Source organism: Drosophila obscura, unplaced genomic scaffold, assembly GCF_018151105.1.
Source record: "Drosophila obscura isolate BZ-5 IFL unplaced genomic scaffold, ASM1815110v1 contig_1, whole genome shotgun sequence".
NCBI classification, from domain to species: Eukaryota; Metazoa; Arthropoda; class Insecta; order Diptera; family Drosophilidae; genus Drosophila; species Drosophila obscura.
In genome coordinates this window covers 1,548,481-1,571,593 of record NW_024542679.1, presented here as the reverse complement: position 1 = coordinate 1,571,593, position 23,113 = coordinate 1,548,481, and the positions used below count along the sequence as shown (strand labels likewise).

At 48.1% G+C, this 23,113-nt stretch overlaps 1 protein-coding gene across 20 annotated transcripts; it reads right to left on the bottom strand.

The window, feature by feature from the left end:
* Positions 1 to 131: 131 nt before the first annotated feature.
* LOC111069642 (arginine-glutamic acid dipeptide repeats protein) lies at positions 132 to 22,962 on the bottom strand. Of its 20 annotated transcripts, none has more exons than XM_041593356.1 (16): positions 22,691 to 22,962; positions 21,373 to 21,591; positions 11,998 to 12,129; positions 10,525 to 10,758; positions 5,319 to 10,434; positions 5,129 to 5,252; positions 4,912 to 5,056; positions 4,673 to 4,833; positions 4,423 to 4,479; positions 3,623 to 3,706; positions 3,416 to 3,542; positions 2,762 to 2,861; positions 2,539 to 2,633; positions 2,435 to 2,487; positions 1,949 to 2,261; positions 132 to 1,826 (listed from the first exon to the last, which is right to left on the bottom strand). In XM_041593356.1, exons 3-15 carry the CDS (start codon positions 12,058 to 12,060, stop codon positions 2,246 to 2,248), a joined length of 6,375 nt encoding a protein of 2,124 aa, XP_041449290.1. In that variant the 5' UTR covers positions 12,061 to 12,129; positions 21,373 to 21,591; positions 22,691 to 22,962; the 3' UTR covers positions 132 to 1,826; positions 1,949 to 2,245. The 20 variants fall into 20 exon arrangements, with proteins under 20 accessions (XP_041449290.1, XP_041449288.1, XP_041449295.1 ...); XM_041593354.1 differs by lacking the exon at positions 22,691 to 22,962 and adding an exon at positions 22,431 to 22,463; XM_041593361.1 differs by lacking the exon at positions 22,691 to 22,962 and adding an exon at positions 22,431 to 22,463 and having other exon boundaries at positions 2,435 to 2,478.
* Between the last annotated feature and the right edge of the window lie 151 nt (positions 22,963 to 23,113).

Here is a 23,113-nt window from a genome sequence, read left to right as displayed (position 1 = left end):
GAAGATATTTTCTGGGATTTTGTAACTAATGTAACTAATTTTATTTTGTTTACTTAGTTTTTACAGGTTTCAATAATTTATTTTTTGTGTGTTTTTTTTTTATCAAGTTGTAAATGGATTTTTATGCCTTATAATTTGTATGCAAATATATAGCTGCATTTTGTGTGTTTGTGGGGAGGGGATTTTTGTATATATAAATATTTATGCCTGGATTTTTCACTTTACAATCTTAAATATTAACTACGCGAAATATGGTTGGTTTTCCCATGTGTGTGTGTGTGCCATTGAATATGCTGCAAGACAATTCTACAATAAACTTTAATTTAATTTAATGTATATATAACTACATTACATATAATAGCTACAATATATTTATATCCATGTGTATATTCAAAATGTGAAATAAAAAACGTTATTTAAAAATATGCATTCATTTTTTCGTTTAGTTTATAATTTATGCTCTCCTCTCTTGTCCTGTGCATCCTTCTATTCCTTTCTTATTATCGTGCCGCCATTCATTTTCATTTCCTTTGTTTGGCCTTATATTTAATATAAACCTTTTTTGTTTTTTTTTCTTCGTTTTTAAATATATATTTTTATGTATATAATGCATCCTTTTGCGTATCGTAAATTGTATAAATTACTAATATAAATTAAGCACACGATAAATTGCAGCTGCTTCAAATGCATCCATTATCCATCCATCTTGTCCTTCAGATACTATTTATTTTCTGTGCAGCAGCAACAGCATCAAATCATTCACATATGTATGTATAATACCCATAATTAATATTCCATTATTTATTATGCACTTTTTACAAAAACTGTTTGCCCCATTCTATATATAATACTCTCTAGTCATAGCAAAATAATAAATTAATGAGTAGCAATTAGCGGGTAAGCAAAGCTGGCTCTAGGCTAACACAAGTATAACACACTATGGGACTACAGCAATCGAAGAAGCATTCGATTCCGTTCGTCTTTAGCTAAGCAGTCAAAATATTAAGCAGCAATCATATGATGATCTGATCCATACATTAGATTAGTTAATTTGTGGCTGGAAGTACATTAAATTATACTCTGCGTAGTATCTATGGGAATTTGAGTGTACAAATGTACAAAAATGATAAATCCATTCGTCCCGAGAACCCGTTTGTACAATACACTCGAATATAAATATATATATATATATCGATTTTGATGTCTCCATCGGAAAAATCATTCTGTAAACTCTTCTTTGCCATTGACTCACTTCACTCTCCTTTAGTCCTTTACTTTTCCTATACTAATTTATGTACCTTGCCTCCTGCAGCAAGTATTTTGGTTGGATTTTTTTTTTGCGTTTGCTTTTGCTTAGTTATCTGATCAATTCGTGCCTATCCGTAAAGTTTCTTAGTCAAAGTGTTGACACATTCTTATTTTTAGCTTGAAGACCTCAATAAAAAGTTTGTGTGTGCCAAGTTTTTTGTTTGTTTTTTTTGTTGGTTGGTTTTTGTTCCATTGCCCTTATCAGTTGTTTTTTTTTTGTTTTGTCATCTTAAACGATATTTAACATCTTGTTGGTTTAGGTTTTAGAATTTAACACTATACACTATAAAGAGGATACTTAAAATATTGCGACCATCGTGTTTTGTTTTGTCTAGTTTAGTTTTTAGTTGTTTTTTCTTGTAGTTGATGATTTTGTTTTCTCTTTTGATTCTGTATGCCTTGGTCAGTAAGTGGTGTCTGGTGTCGTCGTCTCCTGGTGTACATGTGTGGGTGTTTTGGTTGTTGTTGTAGTCTTTCAAGATCCATTATCCGATGATCCCCATCAACGCAGCTGATTTCTATATAATACATAAATAAATAATACAGATTAAATTGGGTTTCAAGTGTGTTCTGGGTACATTCGCAGTGGGGGTAATGCAGGGGAGTACAGTGAATATGAATATGATGAAAATGTACTAACTTTTCACATAAAATTATGAGAGGTCATTGCGCAACTTAAAGTTCGCTTAGTTTCGTTTCTGGATGCTCGACTGATGCATGACCCATACGTCGTTTGTCTCTGCTATTGTTGTTGTTGTTGTTGTTGTCGAGGATGATGATATTTATGGGGAGTGTTTGTTTGTGGGGAAAACAAAATGTAAAACGTTTGAACACAAAAATCACACAAAGCATTTCCTCACGGCCACAGTGGTGCGATGGGCCAGGGGAGTATGTTCTTTGTTCAGTTGCTTGGTCTCTACAATTGCCGTCTGTCCACTTATCTGGGCCGTTGTCTGTGGGGATGATATAGAGAGAGGCGGTTTGATGATAAAACGCAAAACGGAAGCACAAACTCAAGATAATGTTTAACCAAAATGTTAAATGTCAATGAGGTGGGGGGTGGCCTGATTTGAATTTGAATGGGGATTCCGATTCCCATGCTGGGGGGCGGGAGGCTTTGACTCACCTAAAGTATTGATCGTGCAGCGATTGTCGCTGGAATTCGGCGGCCTGCAAATACTGTATATATGTAATTAATGAGTTAGGATATTAATTTTGGATTTGGGAAACCTGTAGTTGATCGGCATACGACATCCGCAGCAGGACATCCGAGTGCGGCTCCCTAGGTATAAGCATATTTGGGCGTGGATATTGGCCAACATTCGCTACAGTAAGTAAGAGCACGAAAATAAAGAGAATAAACATCAGTTATTGGTGTACTTATTGATGGTAACAGAGAAGGGGTTTTTTTTTTTCGTTTTTGGGGGAACCTCTTGAGGCTATACAAACTCACGTGGCAGTTGGAAACCGGCCTCCGGTGGTTGCGGCTGTGGATGCAAAGGCAAATGTAAATGAGTATGAGAGTGTGCATGATATTCTCTCGTCAATCGTATCTGAAAATTATTGAATATCGTAGAAAGTTTCAAAAGAGAAGAGCCAGTGCTGCATTTGTGGAATGCCAACAGTAGAAGATTGATTGGTGTTGTTGTTGTTTTTTTTATGTATTTTAATGCGGTTTTTTGTTTTGTTTTTGAGTTAGCGAAATGGCGGGTTAGATGGCGCGACTGATGGTTAGGCGGCGGCGCCTACCCCCGCAAAGTTAGAGAGGCAAGCATGGCATGGCAAAGAGTATGGTTAGCACAAAAAATGAACACAGCATGACACAGACAGTACTCGTACACGTGCTGGTGGGGAGGGTATGGGCTTTTGTTTTTGTTTTGATTGCAACTTGAAAGACTTATAGCATCGCTGCTTATGCGTGTGTGTGTGTGTGTGTGTGTGTGTGAGATAGCTGACAAAGTGGACAAACAGAATGATTCGATTCGGATTTGATTTGTGGTTGTTTGATTTTTGCGTTTTTGTGGTTCGTTCCAAATACGATTGATCTTGTGAATATGAATGGTATATAATAATAATAGTAGTAGTATAAAAAAGAAGTGTGTCCTACCATACGCACCATGTGCTCGCCCGGATCAAGGCCTACGTGATGCGGTGGCGGTATACCCAAACGTTCCCTCTCCATTTGCGATATCGCTGGATTCGCATAGAGTGGGAACTGTGAGGGATGTATGCCGCTGTTAAAAATGGATCGAAAAAAATACATATAATTAATATACAATATTTGACGATGATGATGATGATGATGATAACCAACCGTCTGTAGTACTCCATCCAGTGCGGATCGAGGCGGGATTGACTCGCCGCAGCGGCTTGTGCGTTCTTGATCTCCTCCAGTTCCCTGCAATAAGTCGAAATACACCGAATCAGCACGGAATTGGATGGGCAGGGGGGGCAGTCCCAGTAATGGGATATCAATGTGTGTAGGTGTGACAAGGTGGGTGCATCGGCAAATGATAATTAAACGTAAGTGTAAATTTTGACGGCTTTTGGGCTACCGTAAATCATAGAGAATTCTTAAAAAGCAGCGGTGTCTTTTTGGATGGCTTGGAGGGGTTGTGGTGCGGCGTTTGTTTTATCAGTGCGTTGCAGAACTTGTTTAAAATTCAGTTATAGAATAGCTAAAGCAAACGATGCTGTGAATTTAGGAGCAAGCCAGCAACAAGAAAACAATTATGCACACGACATGTATTTTGTTTTTGCCTTCGCCGTTGCTAGTTTAGATGCCATTCTCTGATCCAACATCAAATTACACATTTAATACAAGTTTTTAAATATATTCGCGGGAATTCTCTTTTGAAAAATTTGCTTGTGCGTCTCGAGTTGAGCATCATCAATTTTCTAAAGTTTTAAGTTGATTTTTCAGTTCTGTAACGCACTGTTTGTGTATCAATTTGTCTTGGATGAGAATTCCATTGGGAGGGATCGTGTTTTGGGTAGTATTTGTGGCGATGGAGTGGAGATGAAGGAGTTGGATGAATTGGGTTGATTGGGTGTTGGTTGGTGCATGATGGTGCAGTTGTGGGGAATCTTTCAGGCTTTTTTGTGGTACTGTACCTCTCTCTGTACATGGGGCCCATTGGATGATGATATGGCACCATCTGTTCAACAGGACTGAAATTGAATATTGAAATAATTACAATCAAGAATCAACGTGACTCAACGGACTCTCAAAACATAGAAAGAAAGAACAAATGGGGGAAGGAAAATAGGGGGTAATAATAACTGGACAGAATCCTAACACCAGAGGCTGAAGAAGGAAGAAGAATAGAAGAGTCGCTCGCTACATCCAGCGGCAGGCACTCACCTGAAGGCGACATGGGGGCGTGCGTATTCGGAGAGCTGCCGCAGTGCTGGCGTATCCGCATATGGGGGCTTCAGTTCCGCCTTCATTTTGGCCTGCTGTGCCGCCTGCTGGGCGGCTGCTGCCTGCTGTTGTTGCTGCTGCTGTTGCTGTTGTTGCTGCTGCTGTGGGTAGGCAAAGAAATGAATTTATTATTTGGATACTCTAGTTGCCCCACTCTGCTCGCTGCTCTCTCCACTCACCTGCCGCCGTTCGCGTTCCTTCTCTGCCAGCTTGCGATCGCGTTCCTCCCGCTTGCGTGCTAGCTTCGAGTCGGCCACCGGCTTGAATATCAAATCCGTTCTCGTGCAGGAATTGTAATCTCCGCGATCGATGTGCCGCACAAATCTGTCAAGGAATTATGAAAGGATTAAAGATCGTTTCCCCTCGATACTCCTGTCCTGTCTCCGGGATACTCACATGGCAGACTGCGAGCGATGGCATTCGGTGTCGTCCGGCTTGGCCTCGGGACTGGGACCACGTTGTATATTGTGCGTGGGACTGGGTATCTCTGGCTCCGGATCCGGCTCAATGTCAATGGGCACTGCAAGGAGAGGGCAAAGAAATGCTGTAGAGACGGACACCTTGCTTAACCACTTTCCACTCTTACATGGCTCCGTCGGATGATGGCCTCCGCCCATGCCCGCCGAATTGGCCGAGTGGGCGTGTGCCCGCAGGGCATCCATGTGGGAGGTGGGCTTCATGCCGTGCGGCTGACCATCTTGCGGGGCAAAGGGCGAACCGTGCGGCGGACCAGGCGGATAGCCGGCCATATGGGAGCCCGGATAGGCACCTGGCGGCAGGCCAGTTGGCGTTCCAGGGCCACCCATGCCGACTGGCACACCCGGTCCCCCCGGACCCTGGGGCGTCTTTGGCGTCGGCGGCTTGTTGGGCGGTGGACCGCCCTGCTGCTGCTGGGGCGGACCCTTCATCTGTTGCTGCTGCTGCTGCTGCTGCTGTTGTTGTTGCTGCTGCTGCTGCTGGGCTGCTGCTGCGGCCGCCGCTTGGTGGTGCTGCTTCTCGGCTGCATCTCTTGCCGCAGCTGCGGCTGCTGCATTCTGTTCGTCCTGGCGCTGCTGCTGCTGCTGCGGCGGACCCTGGAGGCCGGCATGGTGTGCGGCCATCACGGCGGCAGGATCCAGCGGTCCGCCCGGTGGTGGGGGCTTCATGTAGGCCGGGAATCCAGGCCCGTACGGCGCATAGCCGTAGGGCGAGTTGAAGGGATGATGATGCGGCGAGTAGAAGACCGACGGATGCAGCAGCGGATGCGGGTACGGCGACTGGCCGGGATGCACACCGATCTGTGGAATGCCTCCACCCGGCGCAATCAGAGGCAATGGCAGCGGCATCTGCGGATGCCGTATGACCGGCGGCGAGGCTCCCGGTCGCAGATGCGGCGGCGGTGATGTTCCCAGCCCCCTTTGGCCCGGCTGCGGGGCATACATCTTGCTCAGCGGACTGGCCATCAGTCCCGAGGCATTCGACACGGGTGGCGGCGTCATATGCGGCGACTGCTGTCGCAGCAGCGCATGGCGATCGCGCTCGGCCACGGCCGCCGCTGCCGCCGACAAAGCCGAGGATGAGGGATGATGGCTAAGCGGCGACTGGGGCACCGGATGCAGTGGACTCTGGCGACTCAGGCTGCTGACGCTGCTGGCTGGTGAGGCTGCTCGATGGGCAGCTGCTGCCGCTGCTGCCGCCGCCGCTGCCGAGGAGTTGTTGACGCCACCGCCAGGCGTGCTGCTGCTGCTGCCGCCAGGACCGGCTGGTGCGGCTCCTCCACTCGAGATCTGAACGCTGGGACTGGCACGACTGAAGGCCGACGACGGCACCGTGCTGGTGGTGAGGGCCATGCTGCTTGACGTCATCGAGGCCACCGAATGGGGCGTATTCGGTGCCGATGAGGCGTGCGAGTGGGGCATATGGCTGGGCGGGGTGCGACGACTGAGCGCGGACTCGGGCAGTCCCAAGCCTCCGGGACCCGCCAGCAGTGCGATGGGTCCACCGCCTGGCCCCAGTCCGGCTATCGAATGCGACAGCAGATGGTGGCCGGGATGGGCCAGAGCCGCATGCGCCGGATGACCCGGCGGCAGATGCGCGAGATGCGGATGTATGGGCATCGGATGGCCAATGAGTCCCGGCGGCGGATGTCCATTCCCCGCCAGTCCTGGCAGCGGCGAGGTGCGATGCGTGTGCGGGGATTGGTGCGGGTTGCCGTGACCTCCCCCAGACCCCGCCATCGTTGTCGATGGCTGCGATGTGGGCGGCTGCTCCCGCGACTGGGGATCGTGCAGACTGCGTGGCGGATGCTGGGCTGGCGAGGGAGTGCGCACTGTGCCCGCAGGACCGCCGGGCTGCTGCTGTTGCTGCTGCTGCTGTTGGGGCGCGTGCGAGGGTGGCAGTCCGTGGCCGTGTTGCGGATGTCCTTGCAGGGACATGCCCATGGGCGCGTGCGGATGCATGCTGGGCGGCATGTCGTGCGGCCGATGGAGCACCTGCTGCAGATGATGCGGATGCATGTGGGGATGCATATGCGAGGGCGCCATCGTCGACAGCGTGGGTGGTATACCGATCGAGCTGGGCGGCATCGAGGAGGCCACCGACATCTGCGAATGCTGACCCGGATGCAGTCCCGGATGCATGCCCGGCGGACCACTCGACGACTGCTGCTGGTGCAGGGATGTGGGCGGTGGCGGTGGTTGGGGTCCACTGCCGCCCCCACCCGGCGGCAGGCCGTGGATAAGATTTTGGGGATGCATCCCTGGCGGCAGGCCGCCGCCGGCGGGTGAAGGCATGTGAGGCGAGGGATGCGGCGACTGGAACTGCTGCGGCTGCGGCGCCATCGACGAGGGCTGCGAATTGCTGTTGCTGCCCTGGCTGTCCTGACCCGGCGTCGACCGCGAGGAGGCGTCTATGGGGCTCTCCGGTGGCGGCCCGTACGGCGAGGACTTTATCAGATTCTCGCCGTACGGCTTCACGTCCACGGGTGGGCCTCCAGCGGAGCCGACGGGTGGCATCGGATACTTGAGATCCTGCGGCTGGGGCGGCCCGTATTTGCCTGCCAGCGGATCTCCGTACTTGTGCATCATTCCCGGCTCGAAGGGCCGTCCCAATGGCGGCGTCTGCACATCGTGCTGATAGTGCGGCTTGGGCATGGCTATGCCCGGCGGTGGCGTCGCCCCCGGTGGCACCTGATGGGCTGGCTGCTGCTGCGACTGCTGCTGCTGTTGTTGTTGCTCCTGGGACGTGGGCGGTGGTCCGTACTTGTGGGCCACATCTAGCTGCGCGGCCATGTTGTGCGGCAGATGGCCAAAGCCCGACTTGACGTCGGGTATCTTGAGGGAGTCCTGGTAGCCCTGCTTCGATGGCGGCTGGTGGGCAGCGGACAGCTCCACCGGATACTTGCCCGGCTGCTCAATCATGTACTTCATGTCGTACTTGCCAGCCGCGGCCGCGGCGGCGGCAGCAGCGGCTGCTGCAGCGGCCACCGCCTGCATCTCCTGGCTGTACTTGAGTGCGTCCAGCGGCGGTGGCGGCGGATACTTGAGATCCTGCGGCGTGAATTTCATCTCCATTTCGGGCGGGTACTTTTGCGGCGTGTTGGGTCCGCCAGGAGGAGGCCCACCATTGCCACCCACTCCAGCCGGATCGCTGTGCAGCTGCGGCGGCTGTGGCGGCTGCTGCTGCTGTTGTTGCTGCTGCTGCTGCTGCTGTTGTCCTCCGGGTGGGCCGTACTTCAGCTGGCCATCGATCAGATAGCTGGCGGGTGGTGGCTGCAACGGTTGCTGGCCGTGTGGCAGATGCGACAGGTGCAGCGGCTCACCCATTGGCGGCTGCCCACTCTCGACGCCGGCCATCAAATGGGAATGCATGGATGTGGGCGGCGCACCAGGCAACGTGGGCGGCAGCCCTCCGGCGTTGTGCTTCAACGAGTCCTCGTTCTTGATCTCAATCTTCACCTTGAGGTCCTGCGGCTCGTTGCTGTTCTGATTGCAGGTGGCATCCATCGAGTCGTCCATGGGCTCCTTCTTGATATACACCGCCTCCGTGGGCGGACATGACGCTGGTGGCGGCTGAATGGATATCGGATTCAGCTGCTGCTGCTGCTGCGGCGTCTGCTGCTGTTGGGGCGAGACCTCCTGCTTGATGGTGGCCAGCTTCTTGAGCAGATCGGGATCGCTATCGCAGGTCTCCATCTTCTCGATGGCCTCCTTGCGCTCCACGGAGGCATTCAGCGCCTCCACGGTGGCAATGGTGGGCACCTTCATGGTGAGAGGCGCTGCCACAGGATTAACCGGCGGCACACCACCGCCGTCCTGCTGGATCGTGCTGGCAGCGGAGTCCTTAAGCAGCTGGAGCCCATCCACGCTGTTTGGCGCTTGGATGTTCGTTTCCTCGTCCATGTTCTTGATGGAGAGCGCCTCCTTGCTGCCATCCTCCGAGGCGATCTCTGCCTTGATGGACTTCTCCTCCGTTTTGGGCTCCAGATGGCCCAGGCCCCCACCATCGATGGTGGCCATCTCGCGCTCCTCCTTGCAGTTGAGCAGCAACTCCTTGCTGTCCTTGGTGGACTGCTGTTCGGCGGTGGTCGTCGTGTCCGTGGTATTCGACTCGCCATCGTCCAGCACCGAGTCCGGCCTGCTGTCCGAGTTCATGCTCTCCACGGGACTGTCGGCCCGCTGCTGCTGCTGCTGCTGCTTCCGCTTCTCCTTGAGGCTGCTGCTGCTGTTGTTCTCCTCCGTTGGCGCTCCCGTTCCGGCACTGGCCGCCTGCTGGTCGTTCGCCTGCTCCTGTTCGGTGCGCTTCTTCTTGTTGGGCGTATCCTGTTTGCCGCCCTTGCGCTTGGTGGCCGAACTCTCGGCCACAGCCTTGGTGGGGGTCTTGGGACTGTCCACCGAGGAGGCTCCACCGGCGGCCGCATCGGGCGTCTCGGAGCCTCGCTTGGGCCGCTTGCCATTGGCCACAGCGTTGTTGGTGTTGGACTGATCCTTGCTGGAGCTGTTGGTGGCCGTGGCGCCTGTAGCAGCGTTTCCGCCTATCGCAGAGCTGCCACCGACGGAGGCACCACCACCACCACCGCCACTGCCACCTCCGCTATTGCTGGCCGTGCTGCTGCTGCTGCTGCTGTTGGTTGTGTTGCTGCCGCTGCTGCTGCTGTTGTTATTGTTGTTGTTGTTGTTGTTATTCTGTTGTTTATTGCGCGTCCTCATCCTAGAGGGTGATTCATCCCTTTTGTTGGTCAGACTGGAATCACTGTCACACTCGCTGGCGTCGTCCTCGGTGAGAGAGCTGTTCTCCTCCTTGGAGACAGCGGGCGATGAGCGACTCTGATGAGCCGTCTCTGACGCTGACCCCGACCCCGTCGCCGTCGCCGCCGTCGTCGCAGTTTGTGGTTCCGGTGTGTCCTCCTTCTTGGGAGGTGTATTATTATTTGCGCGCGTGACACGATTGCGTCGCAAGGCGCTCTGTCTGCGTCGCCTATGTGGGCGATTGTTGTTGGCGCCGGGCGTCTTCTTCCACAGATAGTAGAATTCGACCAGTTCGGGTGTGTCCTTGTGCGGCAGCAGATCCTTGTGGATCCTAAAGAAATTCTTGCCAAATTGTCGCAGACCCTTGATGAACTTTTTCGTTTCGTCCTCGGTCCACTTCTTGTCGATGCCCTTCGAAACGGGGCACTTAACTAGTGCTTGTAGAGCTTTGCCTGGATCGTAGCCAGAATCGTGCAGCTATACAGAAGATACAGAGATTATCAGCTATGTAAGTGGATGGGCTGATGGGATGGGATGGGATGGGATGGATGGATGAAGTGTACTCACCACGTCGAGTGCGTTAATTGTTGTGTCGTCGCGACTGGCAGCCAAACAACCGTCTTCTAGTCCGCCATCACACATTCCTTGAAATGCGGCCATCGAGCGGGCAGCACGCAAGAACATTAACAAATCGCCATCGGCCACAACGCCTGGACTCCATCTTGATTCCTCTAGTTCACGTTCATCGGTTTCCTTGTCGATGGGGAAGCTTGAGATTGGATTATAATCGGGCAGTTTTGCCTTCAGTCGTCATAGGAGACAAACAAAAATGTTTTGGATTAGTTTAAAATGACTCCAAAGGCGAGAGAGCAAAGCAAACTCCATCGAGCGACCGACCGACCGACCCATCACAGGACTAGGTGGTGCGCTCAATTAAGTTTTTCTTTTTGTTGTATTTTGTTGTTAGTCACACACACGCACACACATCTCCAATCACAATCACAAAAACACAATCCACACCACGCCACAAGACAACACCTGAAGGGCTCTGAGGGGTGGGGGGGTGGAATAGAACCCGCCGATATACGTATTACACGTACACGATGATACAGAAATTCTTAGGACTAATGCATGAATATGTATGAATAATGTATAATGTGTGCTACGGATTTCATTCGGATACTGGGGATTTTGGAAGCGGGAGCGGGAATGGGAAGCGGGACAGAGGGGATCTGGGATTTGGAATCTGTGGTTTCTTTTTTTTTTTTTTGGTGGTTCAACTTTTACCAATTAGGAAACTCGAACTATGAAGAGAGCCAATTGCATCGAAAGAACTTTAGTTGCAAAATTATTTACAAGAAGATTATTTACAAGAGAGAAGAGAGAGTAACGGCAGGAAATATATTATTAAAGTAAATTGCTCTTCGTGTAGCCTTTAATCGAAGGGAAGGGACAGTATTTAAATGATTAAAGAAACGAGAAAGTTAAAGGATTAACTGGGCAGTAGTGAGAACTTTCAGAAGCTCCTGAAAGAGTTTGGTAGTCTCTCACTTGTTGTTATACCCTCCTTGGAATGAAAATTATACCCTCTTATGAGGGTTAAATTTTTTAGCATTTTTTTTATACTATTCCTTATCAGAATTCTTTGCTAATCTTTGCTTCATTTTATGAGTTTTATAGCCCCAATAAAAACTGCTTGGGAAATGCAATTTATTGAAGTGGTATTACTACTTCCCGTACTTCCTTCCCTTCCAAGGACTACAACCATAAAGCAATTTGTGAAATATAGTTTGAACGTTGAGAAATTCATTGAAATTCAGAAGAAAGAACAAAGGAATATAAATTACAATTTTTGCAATCAACAAAAAAATAAAAAAGGTTTCTCTCTACTTTATTTATTTGTTCTTGTTGGTTCTTTTTTGTGTCTCTCTTTGGCATAATTGTTGAATTTTGTAGTTCTTTGTTGTTGTTTTTTTTTTAAACTTTTTTTTTGTTGTTACCGTGAGCTGAATTTCTGATTTGTGAGAGTTATGTACGTACATAGACATCGTTTACCTGGTGGCCGGGACCCACTCGAATTTCTCCTTGAGTGGAGGCCGCCATCACCCTTTAAAAACACGCTTCCGGTCCAGTGTTAAGCCTTTTTATGCCCTCTACGATATGAAAATTCAACTGCAAAAAACACAGAGAAAATTCATAAAAATCGGATCGCATCGAATCGGTGGGGAGGTGAATGGGGTGGGTGCAAAGAGGGGGTGAGTGGGAGGAGAGTACCAGTAGTATTTTTCAATAAAGCGATGAAGTTCACATCAACATGCATAAATAAATAATCCATAAAAATAATGCCATGTAATGTGCGAACGATGGAGTATCCCAAAGAGAGAGAGAGAGAGAGAAGGGTGAGTGGAACTGGGGGCCACGGCTGACGGGGTCTGGAAATTAGGGGTTTACGCTGTCGGACGATTGAGTCCCCTCTGCCACTTAATCGCTTGCATATGTTAATGCGCCTGCCTCGAAGAGGGGAGGGGGGGACAGGGGAGGGACTGACTGCAGAATGTCAGACTGGCTGACAGACGTATGGTATGCTTTGCTTTGGTTTGTTCATTCACTCATTTTGTGCCGCTTTTATACCCTTTCAGAGGGTGCATATACCATTGGACAGATGTTTGTAACATCTCCTCGTCATTTTGATAGGTTCATATTTTGAGAATAGTTGTTACTTAGCCTCCCAGAATAGCTACCATATTTAAATTTTGGGTTAAAATTAATGTTTTTATGGGAAGAGACGATATTTCTGGTAATTTTTTAATATGTAAAATCTGTATTCATCTATTTAGAAGCAGATTAAAGGGTATTTGAGATTCGTTGCCATTTGGTTATCTCGCTTTCGCGTTTTTTTTTTTCAGCCTTGCTTTGGTTTCTTTTCTTCTTTTTGTTGTTGTTGCTTCCTCTTGTCCGGGTCTGGGGTCTGCCTCTCAAGTGTGCGTGCAGCTGTAAACAGATTTTCCGCTCAAGTAACTTCGCGAATAACTGTAACGAGGAGCCAACGGCTAAGTAAGCATCCTCTCATGGGCCCACTCCTCACTCATCTCATCTCGTCCCACAACAACGACCCCATCCCATCCCACCCCACCCCAACCCAGCACAGTGTGGAATTATCATTAAATTTGCTTATGAATCAATATCATGGCTAATGCACAGTGACAGAGAGAGAGAAACGGAGAGTGAGAGGGAAACAGACACACAGTGCGTTCACGTCTCATCAGGAATGCCGACGGTGTTGCGGTTGTGTGGCAGCGGCACACAAATTATGGCAATTAAAATCAATTAATTAAATGCAGCGACAGCGACAGAGCGACCGCGGTGGCAGTGCCAGCGCGCGATGACTGCAAAAAAAAAGGTATACATACATATATGTATGTAAGAGCGTGTATGTGTGCATTGTCGACAGATTTACACTCAATAAGGCACGACACGCCGCCTAAATGACTGACGACAGCGGGGCTAGGGAGAGAGAAGGAGCGGCAACGGGTCCGCACAACGATCCCGACGGAGGCGGACCGAAAGCGCAGGCCAGGAACGCACACACGACTAGCCCTGGGGTTGCACAGTGGTATCGGTAGCACTTTGGTAACCCCCCCAAGTCAAACACTCGTATGAAATATTCATTACATTTCATGGCGGGTGGGATGAATATTTCATCCCTCTTTTGTTTGACTAACCCCGCAATATGTGCTGAAGAATGTTACGTTACCCTAATACATGGTAAATAAATGCTTTCCTAAAGTGAATTTGCTTAAATATTCATGGATTACTTTTAACGATCCATTGGTAAAACTGTTTTCAGTATCAATGGATCATCAATTTATCATTTATCATTTTATATTTACTATTTATTCTGCCAAGAAAGTTCTCGCTACGATATTATAACCGCATGTCATTACTTTGGCATATCCATTATCGAAAGTGTTCCCAAATTAATTAGCTTTAATCACCATTTTGTACCACTGTGCAACGAACGGTCGTCTGCGTTTTGGGGCCGACACTTATCAACGACATCAGCAGCCACACCAGGTTGGCAGCTCCTCTGGCCTGGCCTGGCCTGGCCTGGCCTGGCCTGTTCTGTGCCCTGCTTGGCCTGGGTCTTGCCGTTTTGGGTCTGACTGCTTGGCTGGTTACTGCTTGCTTGCTGGTTTAACTGGCAGCACAAAACTTTTTTATGAGGGAGTCGTGAGTGGAAAAATTTCGTATAAACACAAACAGAAGGTGGCGGCGCAGGGCACGCGACTGAAACTCCCGCTGAATCCCTCTACACTACCCACCCCACCCCATTCCCCACCACCTGCCGGGCGACAGTGGGGGCTGACTGGCTCTGGCTTCTGCCTCTGGGCCCCTGGCGCTTGGGGAAAAATTGTGTAATAACTGCAAGCAGTGTGCTAAGCTCTTCTGTTCTCCCGCTGGCACTCTGAGCTCTGTCTTTGGGTCTCTGTTCTGCACTGGCTCTGGGCCCTGGATGTGGTAGCTTTGGGGGCAGGAAGCGGTGTGTCGGCGGGGTCTGTTATAAAACAAATGTACTACAAAAAGCGACGTTGTAAACGCACAAAGCCATAAAATCTGAAAAAGACAAAACGAAAGGCTCGAACAGAGCCACATTTTGCCACCACCGAAAAGTGCCGTTCTCCGGCTCTTCCGCCCTCCCTTCCACACCCTTACCATGCCCTAAAGGACCACAAATTATGGCACACTGCGAGAAAGGGAGAGAGGGCACACACTGACAAGGAGAGCCACACTGAGAGGCCACCAGGCAGCACCACCAGTGAGCAGGAGCAGGATGGCGAGCACGAAAAGAGAGCATGAGCAGTCTGTACATTGACTACGTGACGTTTTCGAGCACTCTGTGAGTCAGCAGCCCAGCCAGCTTGCTGTTGTTGCTCCGGCTTTGGTTCTTCCTCTTTTTGGTTTTCTCTTCCTCCTGCTATTCTTCATCCACGGACGACGGACGACAGGGCTGACCTGCGTGCAAATTTAAGGCCAATAATGCTGTCAATTTCAACTGGCGTGTCCGTCTGTCTCTCAATTAATGTCATCGCGTATTATAAAGTTCCATCAGATTAACAACTCGTTTCTCTTCCTCCACTGAATGGCCTCTGTGCAGAGCTGTGCTGTGCTGGCTGTGCGGTGGCCTGCCTGCCGTGGCAAATTGTTTTCTAAACAGCCCATAAACATGAACGAAAACAAAGCGAGAAATGTAAATGAAAATAAAAACTTGGAGAGCAGGCAGCGAGCAACAACAACAGCGTGGCAACGCTGTCGACATGGGCCACAGAAAGAGGAAATTCAATAAACAATTTGTAGCATGAGTAGCGGAAAATTGTGTGTACGCACGCGGCTAAACGGACGCGAGTGAATGAAAAAAAGAGGGGGAGGTACGGCAGACAAGCAGGCAGGGGAGGAGTAGAAAAGCAAAGTCTATTAACTAGAAGGTAAGGCAGTCTCAGAGACTGGCAGCAACTGAATACGATTAAACTGGACATATCCCATGTCCGTATTCCGCGAAACAACCTAATTCACTTTATACTTTTATGACTGGCCCACCTTCCATTGAATATACCTTGAGCCGGAGCTTGCCTCTTGCTATGCGTGTGTATGCTTGTCTCGCTCCCTCTTGCTCTCTTTTACAGTATTCCTTGGTGTGTGTGTGCGATTGCCGAGCGTAATTTTGAAATGGAAAAGCTGTCGACTGCTGGCTGTCGGCTAACTGGCTTTCCAGCTCTCCTTTGCTTTAGCTGTAGCTTGTTTTTCTCTCTCTCTCTCTGCAATCATCGCTTGCCAATAAGCTGACTAATTGACTGACAAATAGGCAGCAAGCAGCAGCAACAGCAACAACTACGAAAGGGAGCGCGCTGCGTTAATAAGAGCAGCCAGCAGACATCAGGCAGTGGCAGTAGTAGTAGTAGGCAGGGAGACAGACAACTTAAAATTCCACTGCCGCCAGATGAATGCGCCGTAACTGTACATTAAGGGGGGCCCATAAACTTGAGAGTTTATCTGCAGCCCCACCACCACCACCACCACCCACATCCGCGCGGCGAGAGATTATTAGGTTAGTCCCCGGCTGATGGAGAAATTTAAGTGATATAGCAGTAAATAAATTAGTCGACCCACCGACCGACCATAAGAAAGGAAGGGTATTCATTTAGGGGTCTATATTTCTTAGGGGTTGTTTACCGCAAACTCAACATTGGTTCATTCGTTGTAAGCTTGCTCAATTGAGTGGAACTTTGCAAGTAGAACTACTCAACTGACTCCAATTGGCCCACAGTTCTATTATTGATCTTTGTATTGATATTTTATTCAATTGCTATTTCATTACGGAATAAATAAACTGCTTTGGCAGTAACTGAACTAGAAACAATTTAAATACACAAAAAAAAAAATAACCGAACTAGACAGCAATGCAACTATAAAATTACACATAAAATTCGAACAAAGGACTCAAATAACTTCATAATTACCTACGAGGAACAATTGGATTCCTTTTTGTTCGTTGTGGTTCCTTTCAATTGTGTTTATTCTATGGAAAATCTGTTGGCTGGTTCACATATGTATGTAACTCAACGCACTAAAATAGAACTCGGTCAACTCTGACGAATTATGAAATAAAATGGCTCTGAAATTGCTCTTCTATTTCTGCTTGTGGTTGGTTTTTAGCCTCGCTGTAAATCAAGCAAACAATTGATTGTCTGGTTCATCAGACAACGGAACGGAACCACTGAAATACACCCGAAAAACCCGAACCAAAGTGCCCATCACTAACGCATTCCCCAGGGCAAACCAACAACAACCAACAAAAAGCTGGTCTATTAAGCCGTGCCGAGAGGAGTCCATTTAATTACCAAGTCGAACCGAGCCACACACACACAAAAGTTATCATGCAGCATGGCCAATTGAGTTCGTCATAGGCATTTGTCCGGTCCGTCTGGGGGCAAAAGGCACTCCACTCTCCATACCATACCCCATGGCATGGCATGGCATACCTCTCGGTAACGGTGCCTGCATCTGTCTATTTGAAGGGTTCGTGTCAAGTACGGAAATCCCATTAAATGTTGGGTTGGTAGGCACTTTGCCGAGCCATGTCCATACGTTCGTATATGTGTACGAGTATGTACATATAACCGTACGTATACGTCGGGTATACTATGTACATATGTACGTGCTAGTTCGTGTTGTGAAAGCCAAATTTTCACAAGTCAAAACAGAGGTTGCAGAAGGGGCAAAGAAGCAAACAAAGGCTAGTAAAGTAGAGGGGCAAACTGCTAGAGATAGAGATAGGGAGAAAATATAGAGAGAGAGAGAGAGAGAGACACTCGACTGGCTGTGGCCGTTTAACCAAAAAGTCATAAAACAAATTTCTCTTTTCTTTTGGCCAGTAGAGCCCCCAGTATCCCGAGTAATGGAATTGTGTGTGCTTCTGTTCAGAAATTTTTCGACTGCTTGCTCGGTCGGTCGGTCGTTCGGTCGTTCGGTTCCAGTTCTACATATACTACTCGTAGTAGGTCTGGACAGGCGGCATCCCAGCTTACAGTTGTTATGCCCATTACTCAACATCAACAAGAACATTATGCCACCGCAGTGGCACTCACGATGCTCCTCCAGCTTCTCCGTTGGCCACCCGCCCCCCCCTCACATCACATTCCTATTCATGCTCCAATCTCTGCCAGACACACAGACACAGACGGCACACATACTGATACAACTCTACATGCTTTTCTTCATTCAACCCAAACGATTGAGCATCTATTCAAGCAGCGTCGCCGTCGTCGGTCGTCGTCGCCGTCGGCAATGATGATGATGATGACGAGACGACGACGACGACGACGAGTCCATAGTATAATCCTATAGAGTGAGGCATTAATGTCTGTTCGCGGTTTCTTCCCCTCGTATTGTCAAACAAAATACGGGTACTGCAACAAAATGTTCAACTTTCCCAAGAGTGCTTTCTGGCAAGGCCACACCTTTTATAAATACACCTTGGACGGCGAGTCAACGTTCCAAAAGCCAAATAAACGACCCACAACGCTGGCCCCCATACCGCACCCAACCACACCACGTTCCCCCACCCTTTAGCCAAGCGCTAACCTGTGCGCATCCATTGGCCCGATCCGAACCGATCCGAACGGGGGTCGTCTGTCGTGTCTGCTGTCGGCTTCGTTTCATACGATTTGTTGGATTTGCTCATGAAGTTGTTAAACAGATTGTCGGTGTAGATACCTTCATCATTTTGCACGCCGTCGCCTCTCCTCTGCCCATTGCTCGCTCTGGCTTCCCGTTACCCACCGCCAGCAGCCACTCAACTGTCTGTCTTTCCGTCCCCCTCTCGCAGCAGCAGTAGTCCCGGTCCCAGTGGCAGTGCCAGTGCCAGTACCAGACCCAAGTCCCATCCAGCCAATTCCTCTTCTATGGCCTGTGTGTGTGTCTGTCTATCTGCCTGTCTCCGACTCTCTGTGTGTGTGTGTGTGCTTGTGCGATTAGTTTTATGTAATTTTATCGAGTATTTTAAGGATTTTGCGGCTTATCCGCGCTTCATTTGGAAATTGTTTCGTGTTACTTATGTGCCGAGGATGTGTTGTCGTCTGAAGGGGCACATTAGGGGTAGGGTACCATGTGTGTCTGGGGCTCGTTTTTTTTTTTTTCAACATTCTTTTCTTTTCTGTAGCCTGTTGTTATTTCATGTCCTTATTGTTGTCCCTTTTCATCTAGTGTTTATGGAACTGTCTTTATTTGTTTGTGCGAGTGTTTAAATGAGCTCTTTGCATGTGAAACTGTTGTTGCGCGGGCCTCTGCTTCCTCGCTCGTTCTCTTATCCTTCCGCCATTACCCTCTCCTTAATCGAATTACAGCCAAGGCCAAAGATTTATGGCTCCATTTAACACGCTCTTACATTATATTCTCACCCATTCTGGGCCCGGCACGGCTCATTGATTTAACACTGATTAACAAGAGCTTAAATTCTTTTTTTTTTTTTGTACATTATAAATATAGAGAAAATAAATATTAAAAGGCTGACAACAGACAGCCCCACAAATATCTCGCTTGGCTCTTTGTGCATATATATTTTAATAAGCACTTTGTGTGTGCTAATTATCTTATCGCTAAATGGAGTTAACACGTAGCAGCGAACGAGTAACTGGGATTTTTTTTTTTAGTCCAGTGTTTGCCCAGAGGTGATAGCGTGAGAGGTCTCCTTAATTAACTGGGTCTAGAGTATATAAAGAAAGGTTTAGTTTTCTTGCGTCTACATATGACATTCACCCGAACTGTACTGTACTGAATCTTTAGTAAATACTTCATAATTACTGACTAAACTGTTTCGTTAATAAACATAAAACAATCTACAAACAGCTGATGTCAAGGTAATTCACATCTATTACCTTTTTAAGGAGTGTTTTATCAGTGTTTACCCACCCCCTTATCTACTATTATTCCACGCGAAATGTGTCTATAAAACTACTGTGTCACGCGGCCCACTCACGCACTCATCACTGTGAGTAGAGTTGAGCTGGTTCACACTTCTATGGGGCTCAGCTCAGCCTCAGATCAAGCCGCTTAGCAACTCAGTACAGAAATGCTAATTAATTCTCTGATGTAATGGAGAACGGAAGGAAGAGGAAAGAGAACGCCTTGCCACCACAACCCCACTGCAAGGTGTGCTAGAGATGGGAGGGTTGGAGGGCAGGGCAAACGGTTTCGTTGATTTCTAATCGACATCAATAAATCGACACTCGAGTCGAGTGGGACGGACATTTCAATCAGATAAGCAGCATTTATAAATTAAAAGCGCAGCCGAGCAGATTAATAAAAGTTAAACTTTAACGGCACATTATAAATAAGCCAAATGACTAATAATAAACTATGAAAGCGCGCACAAAAACCCCGACATCAAAGGCTATCCAACAACTGTGTAACACGAAAAATACTTTTCAAAACAAAACCAAAAAACCAATAAAAAGCAAAACCGAACCGAATCGAGGCTACCCATCCATTGGCCTCATTGGTGGAGGAGCGAGGGAAGGGAAGGCAGACCGCAGGGGAAACACTCATTTTTCAACACCATTTTTATGTATTTTGTTGTTGTATTGTTTCCCTGTTTCCATTCCACTAATGCCCCAAAGCTGGTTTCGCTTTTTTCGCTTTTTGTATTAAATGCATTATTAGCACGTTATTTATTAATTAAACACTTCAGCTTTTGTTGTATGCGTCTCTAATCAGGTGGCCTCGGCTGTGACTCTCTTTGCACTTCTCTGCCTCTGCACCATTCCACTCTTTCTACACGCACGTTTGAAGGGCGGGGGTAGAGATAAGAAATGGAAATGGGCGGTTCGGAGCGGGGAGATAAGCGTTGCAAATTGTTAGGGTATTTCCTCGAAATTGATCTAAATGTGCCTTAAGGGTGGGTACACTGGGGTACTGGTTCGGATTTCGGGGAAAGCAGGTGGAAGGAGATAATGGTTAGAGTTCATAAGAACGAGAGTCGGTGGGATTTTCGCGTAAGACTAACGTAAATATCAGGTGACGGCCTTTGGCTCTTATCTCTCTCTCTCCCTCTTCTTCCGATCCAATTGCAATTTTAAATGTGGATCACCAGAAATTAGAATCATGATTCTACGATTTGACTGGTATATTTCATTGGAAGAGAAGATTAATGGAAGCGTACTGAGAATGGCAATAATGAGCAGCGAGATGGAACCAGCAACAGAACTAAACTGGAACCAGAGGGAGAGATTAATGTAAGTTCTATACTGCACAGAGGGGGGTTAATGGTTTTTATTTTGTTCAGAATTTCATAGCATTTGATAATTTCCCTGGAAAATACGTGGAAACTCCCTTTCCTCAACTATTTATCCTCCTTTTGCAGACAGATCGTTATAATTGCGATACAATGGTGTCTGCCTCATTAGAGTGCCACTCCATATCTTAAGTGCTGCGATAAAGATCTAGATCAGTTGAGTAGGCCCCCCCTTATCTGGTAAATGTTTCTCAGAATTGAACAAAAATTCTGGTATTCAACTAATTATAGACTCTTCTCTTCTCTGCCACAGGTCGGTCGTGTAAGCTCTTATATAGAGCCATGTGGAGTGCTTATGAGTAGCAGTCCCCTCCCCACTTGAAGTGATTATTCCGTTGATGGCACCCGCTTGAAAAATAGTTTCCTCCATTAACCCAGAAACCCTTTCATCCAGCAACGACCTCGAGCCTGTGGCAGGGGCAGATGACACATGAGACTCGAACAGGGCTGGGTGGGTCGGGGCGGGACATAGGACAGGGGCGACGGGGACCCATTGGGTATCGAATTAGGCAAACAAATAATTAAATATACGCCCGGCTGGGCAGATGATGTCTTCTTCTTGGGCTCACCATGAATCCAGGGTAAATGTGCCCGATGAGCCCCTTTCCAGGCGGCGTTCCTCCCAGCGGCAGCGGCTCCAGCAGCAGGCGGGCCCGGTCTCTCTCCACAGTCTCCGCAGAGGGTACGATATTGCAGGGGAAGAGGGGGGACAGCGATATGTTGGATTCTCAGCGAGGGGGCGCGGGCGGCCGGAAATGTATATTTTGGTTAATTTGCACAAAACACAGCTGGAAAGCGAAGAGATGACGTAGGTGAGAGCCGAGACGAAGATGATTAAGCAGTTTAAAAACAACAAAAAAAAAAACAACTGGAAACTAAACTAAACAGAACAGAAGAGAGAGAGAGAGAGAGAGAGGGAAACAGAGAGAAGGAGAACCGCCTTCTGGGGAAACAATGCAAAAATATTTTTACATATAAAAATCTTAAGTTTTTTTTTTCTTTTCTTTTGGCAGCGTCAGCGAAAATCAGGAGCAGGGCCAGGAGCAAGGAGCATCTGTACGGTGGGGTGGCCGGTTGTAATGGCAGCGGCGTTGCGACGCGTCGGTGGTGACGGTGACGCCGACGACAAACGGGCATGACGGTGGTGGGTTGTGGTTTCTGGTGCTGCTGCTGCTGCTGCTGACGCTTGGCTTTGCTTTGTTGTTGCTTCCTCCACTGCTGGCTGCCTGCTCTGCCTCTCTTCCTCTTCCGATGCTACTACTGCGCTTTGTGATTCCTTTTCAGAAAATTTGTTGAGCCTCTTGCGCGTCCGTGTCGTGTCTTTTGTCGCCTGTCGGTGGTTTGTATTACGCTACCCCCCCGAAAAAAAAACAATAAAAAAAACTCGTAATAGACTCCCCCGTCTGACCAACGCTGCGAGGAAACTAACCATCAACAGGGCCTTTTCTTCTCTCTCTCTTTTTCTCCTCAATTTTGTGTTTCGATTTCAACGCTGCGCAACTTTTGCTTTGCTGCTGCAACGGCGACGGCAACGGCGACGTCTACGACTTTGACGTTTTCCAAATGAAATTAGTGACACACTTAAGTAATAATTAATTTTCGCACACTTGTTGTAGATTTTCCTTACGTTTTCTTGCTCGTTCTCTCTGTCTCTCTCTCTCTCTCTCTATATTTGTTGGTTTGCTTTTGTTGTTGCTTGTTGGGCGCGTGAAACTCGTCGTCAGACGACCAACAATACGCTGTTTTTTTTTTCCTTCTACTTTTTGTAATGCTCTTCTGTTTTTCTTCTTCTTTTTTGCATACACTTTGCGCACACACACACACACTCACATCATCGACATGCACATACACACACACGTACACAAACACGAACACACACACACGCACTATGCTTGCTTGCGTTTTTTATTGCTCTGTGCTGCTGCTGCTTCTGCTGCTACTCGAACGATGGAAATACAATTTTCACTTGCTTTGTGCACTCTCCGCATTGACTTTCACACGCGTATTCCAGCCACACGGGACAGCCACCGTTGCTGTAAGTGTTTTAGCACTATAATTTTAATTAGTTTTGGGCTAAAATGCGTGGTTTTTGTTCGTAATCGCTGCTACAACGAATTTCTCCGCGCAAGAAATATAGGAGAAGCCACCATTTTGTAAAAATATATACTTTAGGCGGTCTGGCAGCGCAAATTGCGCGGGGGTGGCAGCACTATTAATGAAAATGTCCTAAAAATGCCAGCAAAAGTGGCAACGGTGGTATATCGGTTAGCTTTTGGGCGTATGCAGTGCACGGCGGTATTTTGTGGCTAT

Coding starts and splice junctions, on each gene's coding strand:
- LOC111069642 (XM_041593356.1), bottom strand. CDS start 12,060: ATGGCGGCCTCCACTCAAGGAGAAATTCGAGTGGGTCCCGGCCACCAG. Junction 3,543..3,622: donor TGGATGGAGTACTACAGACG/GTTGGTTATCAT, acceptor CATTTTTAACAG/CGGCATACATCCCTCACAGT. Junction 2,488..2,538: donor CGTATGCCGATCAACTACAG/GTTTCCCAAATC, acceptor ACATATATACAG/TATTTGCAGGCCGCCGAATT.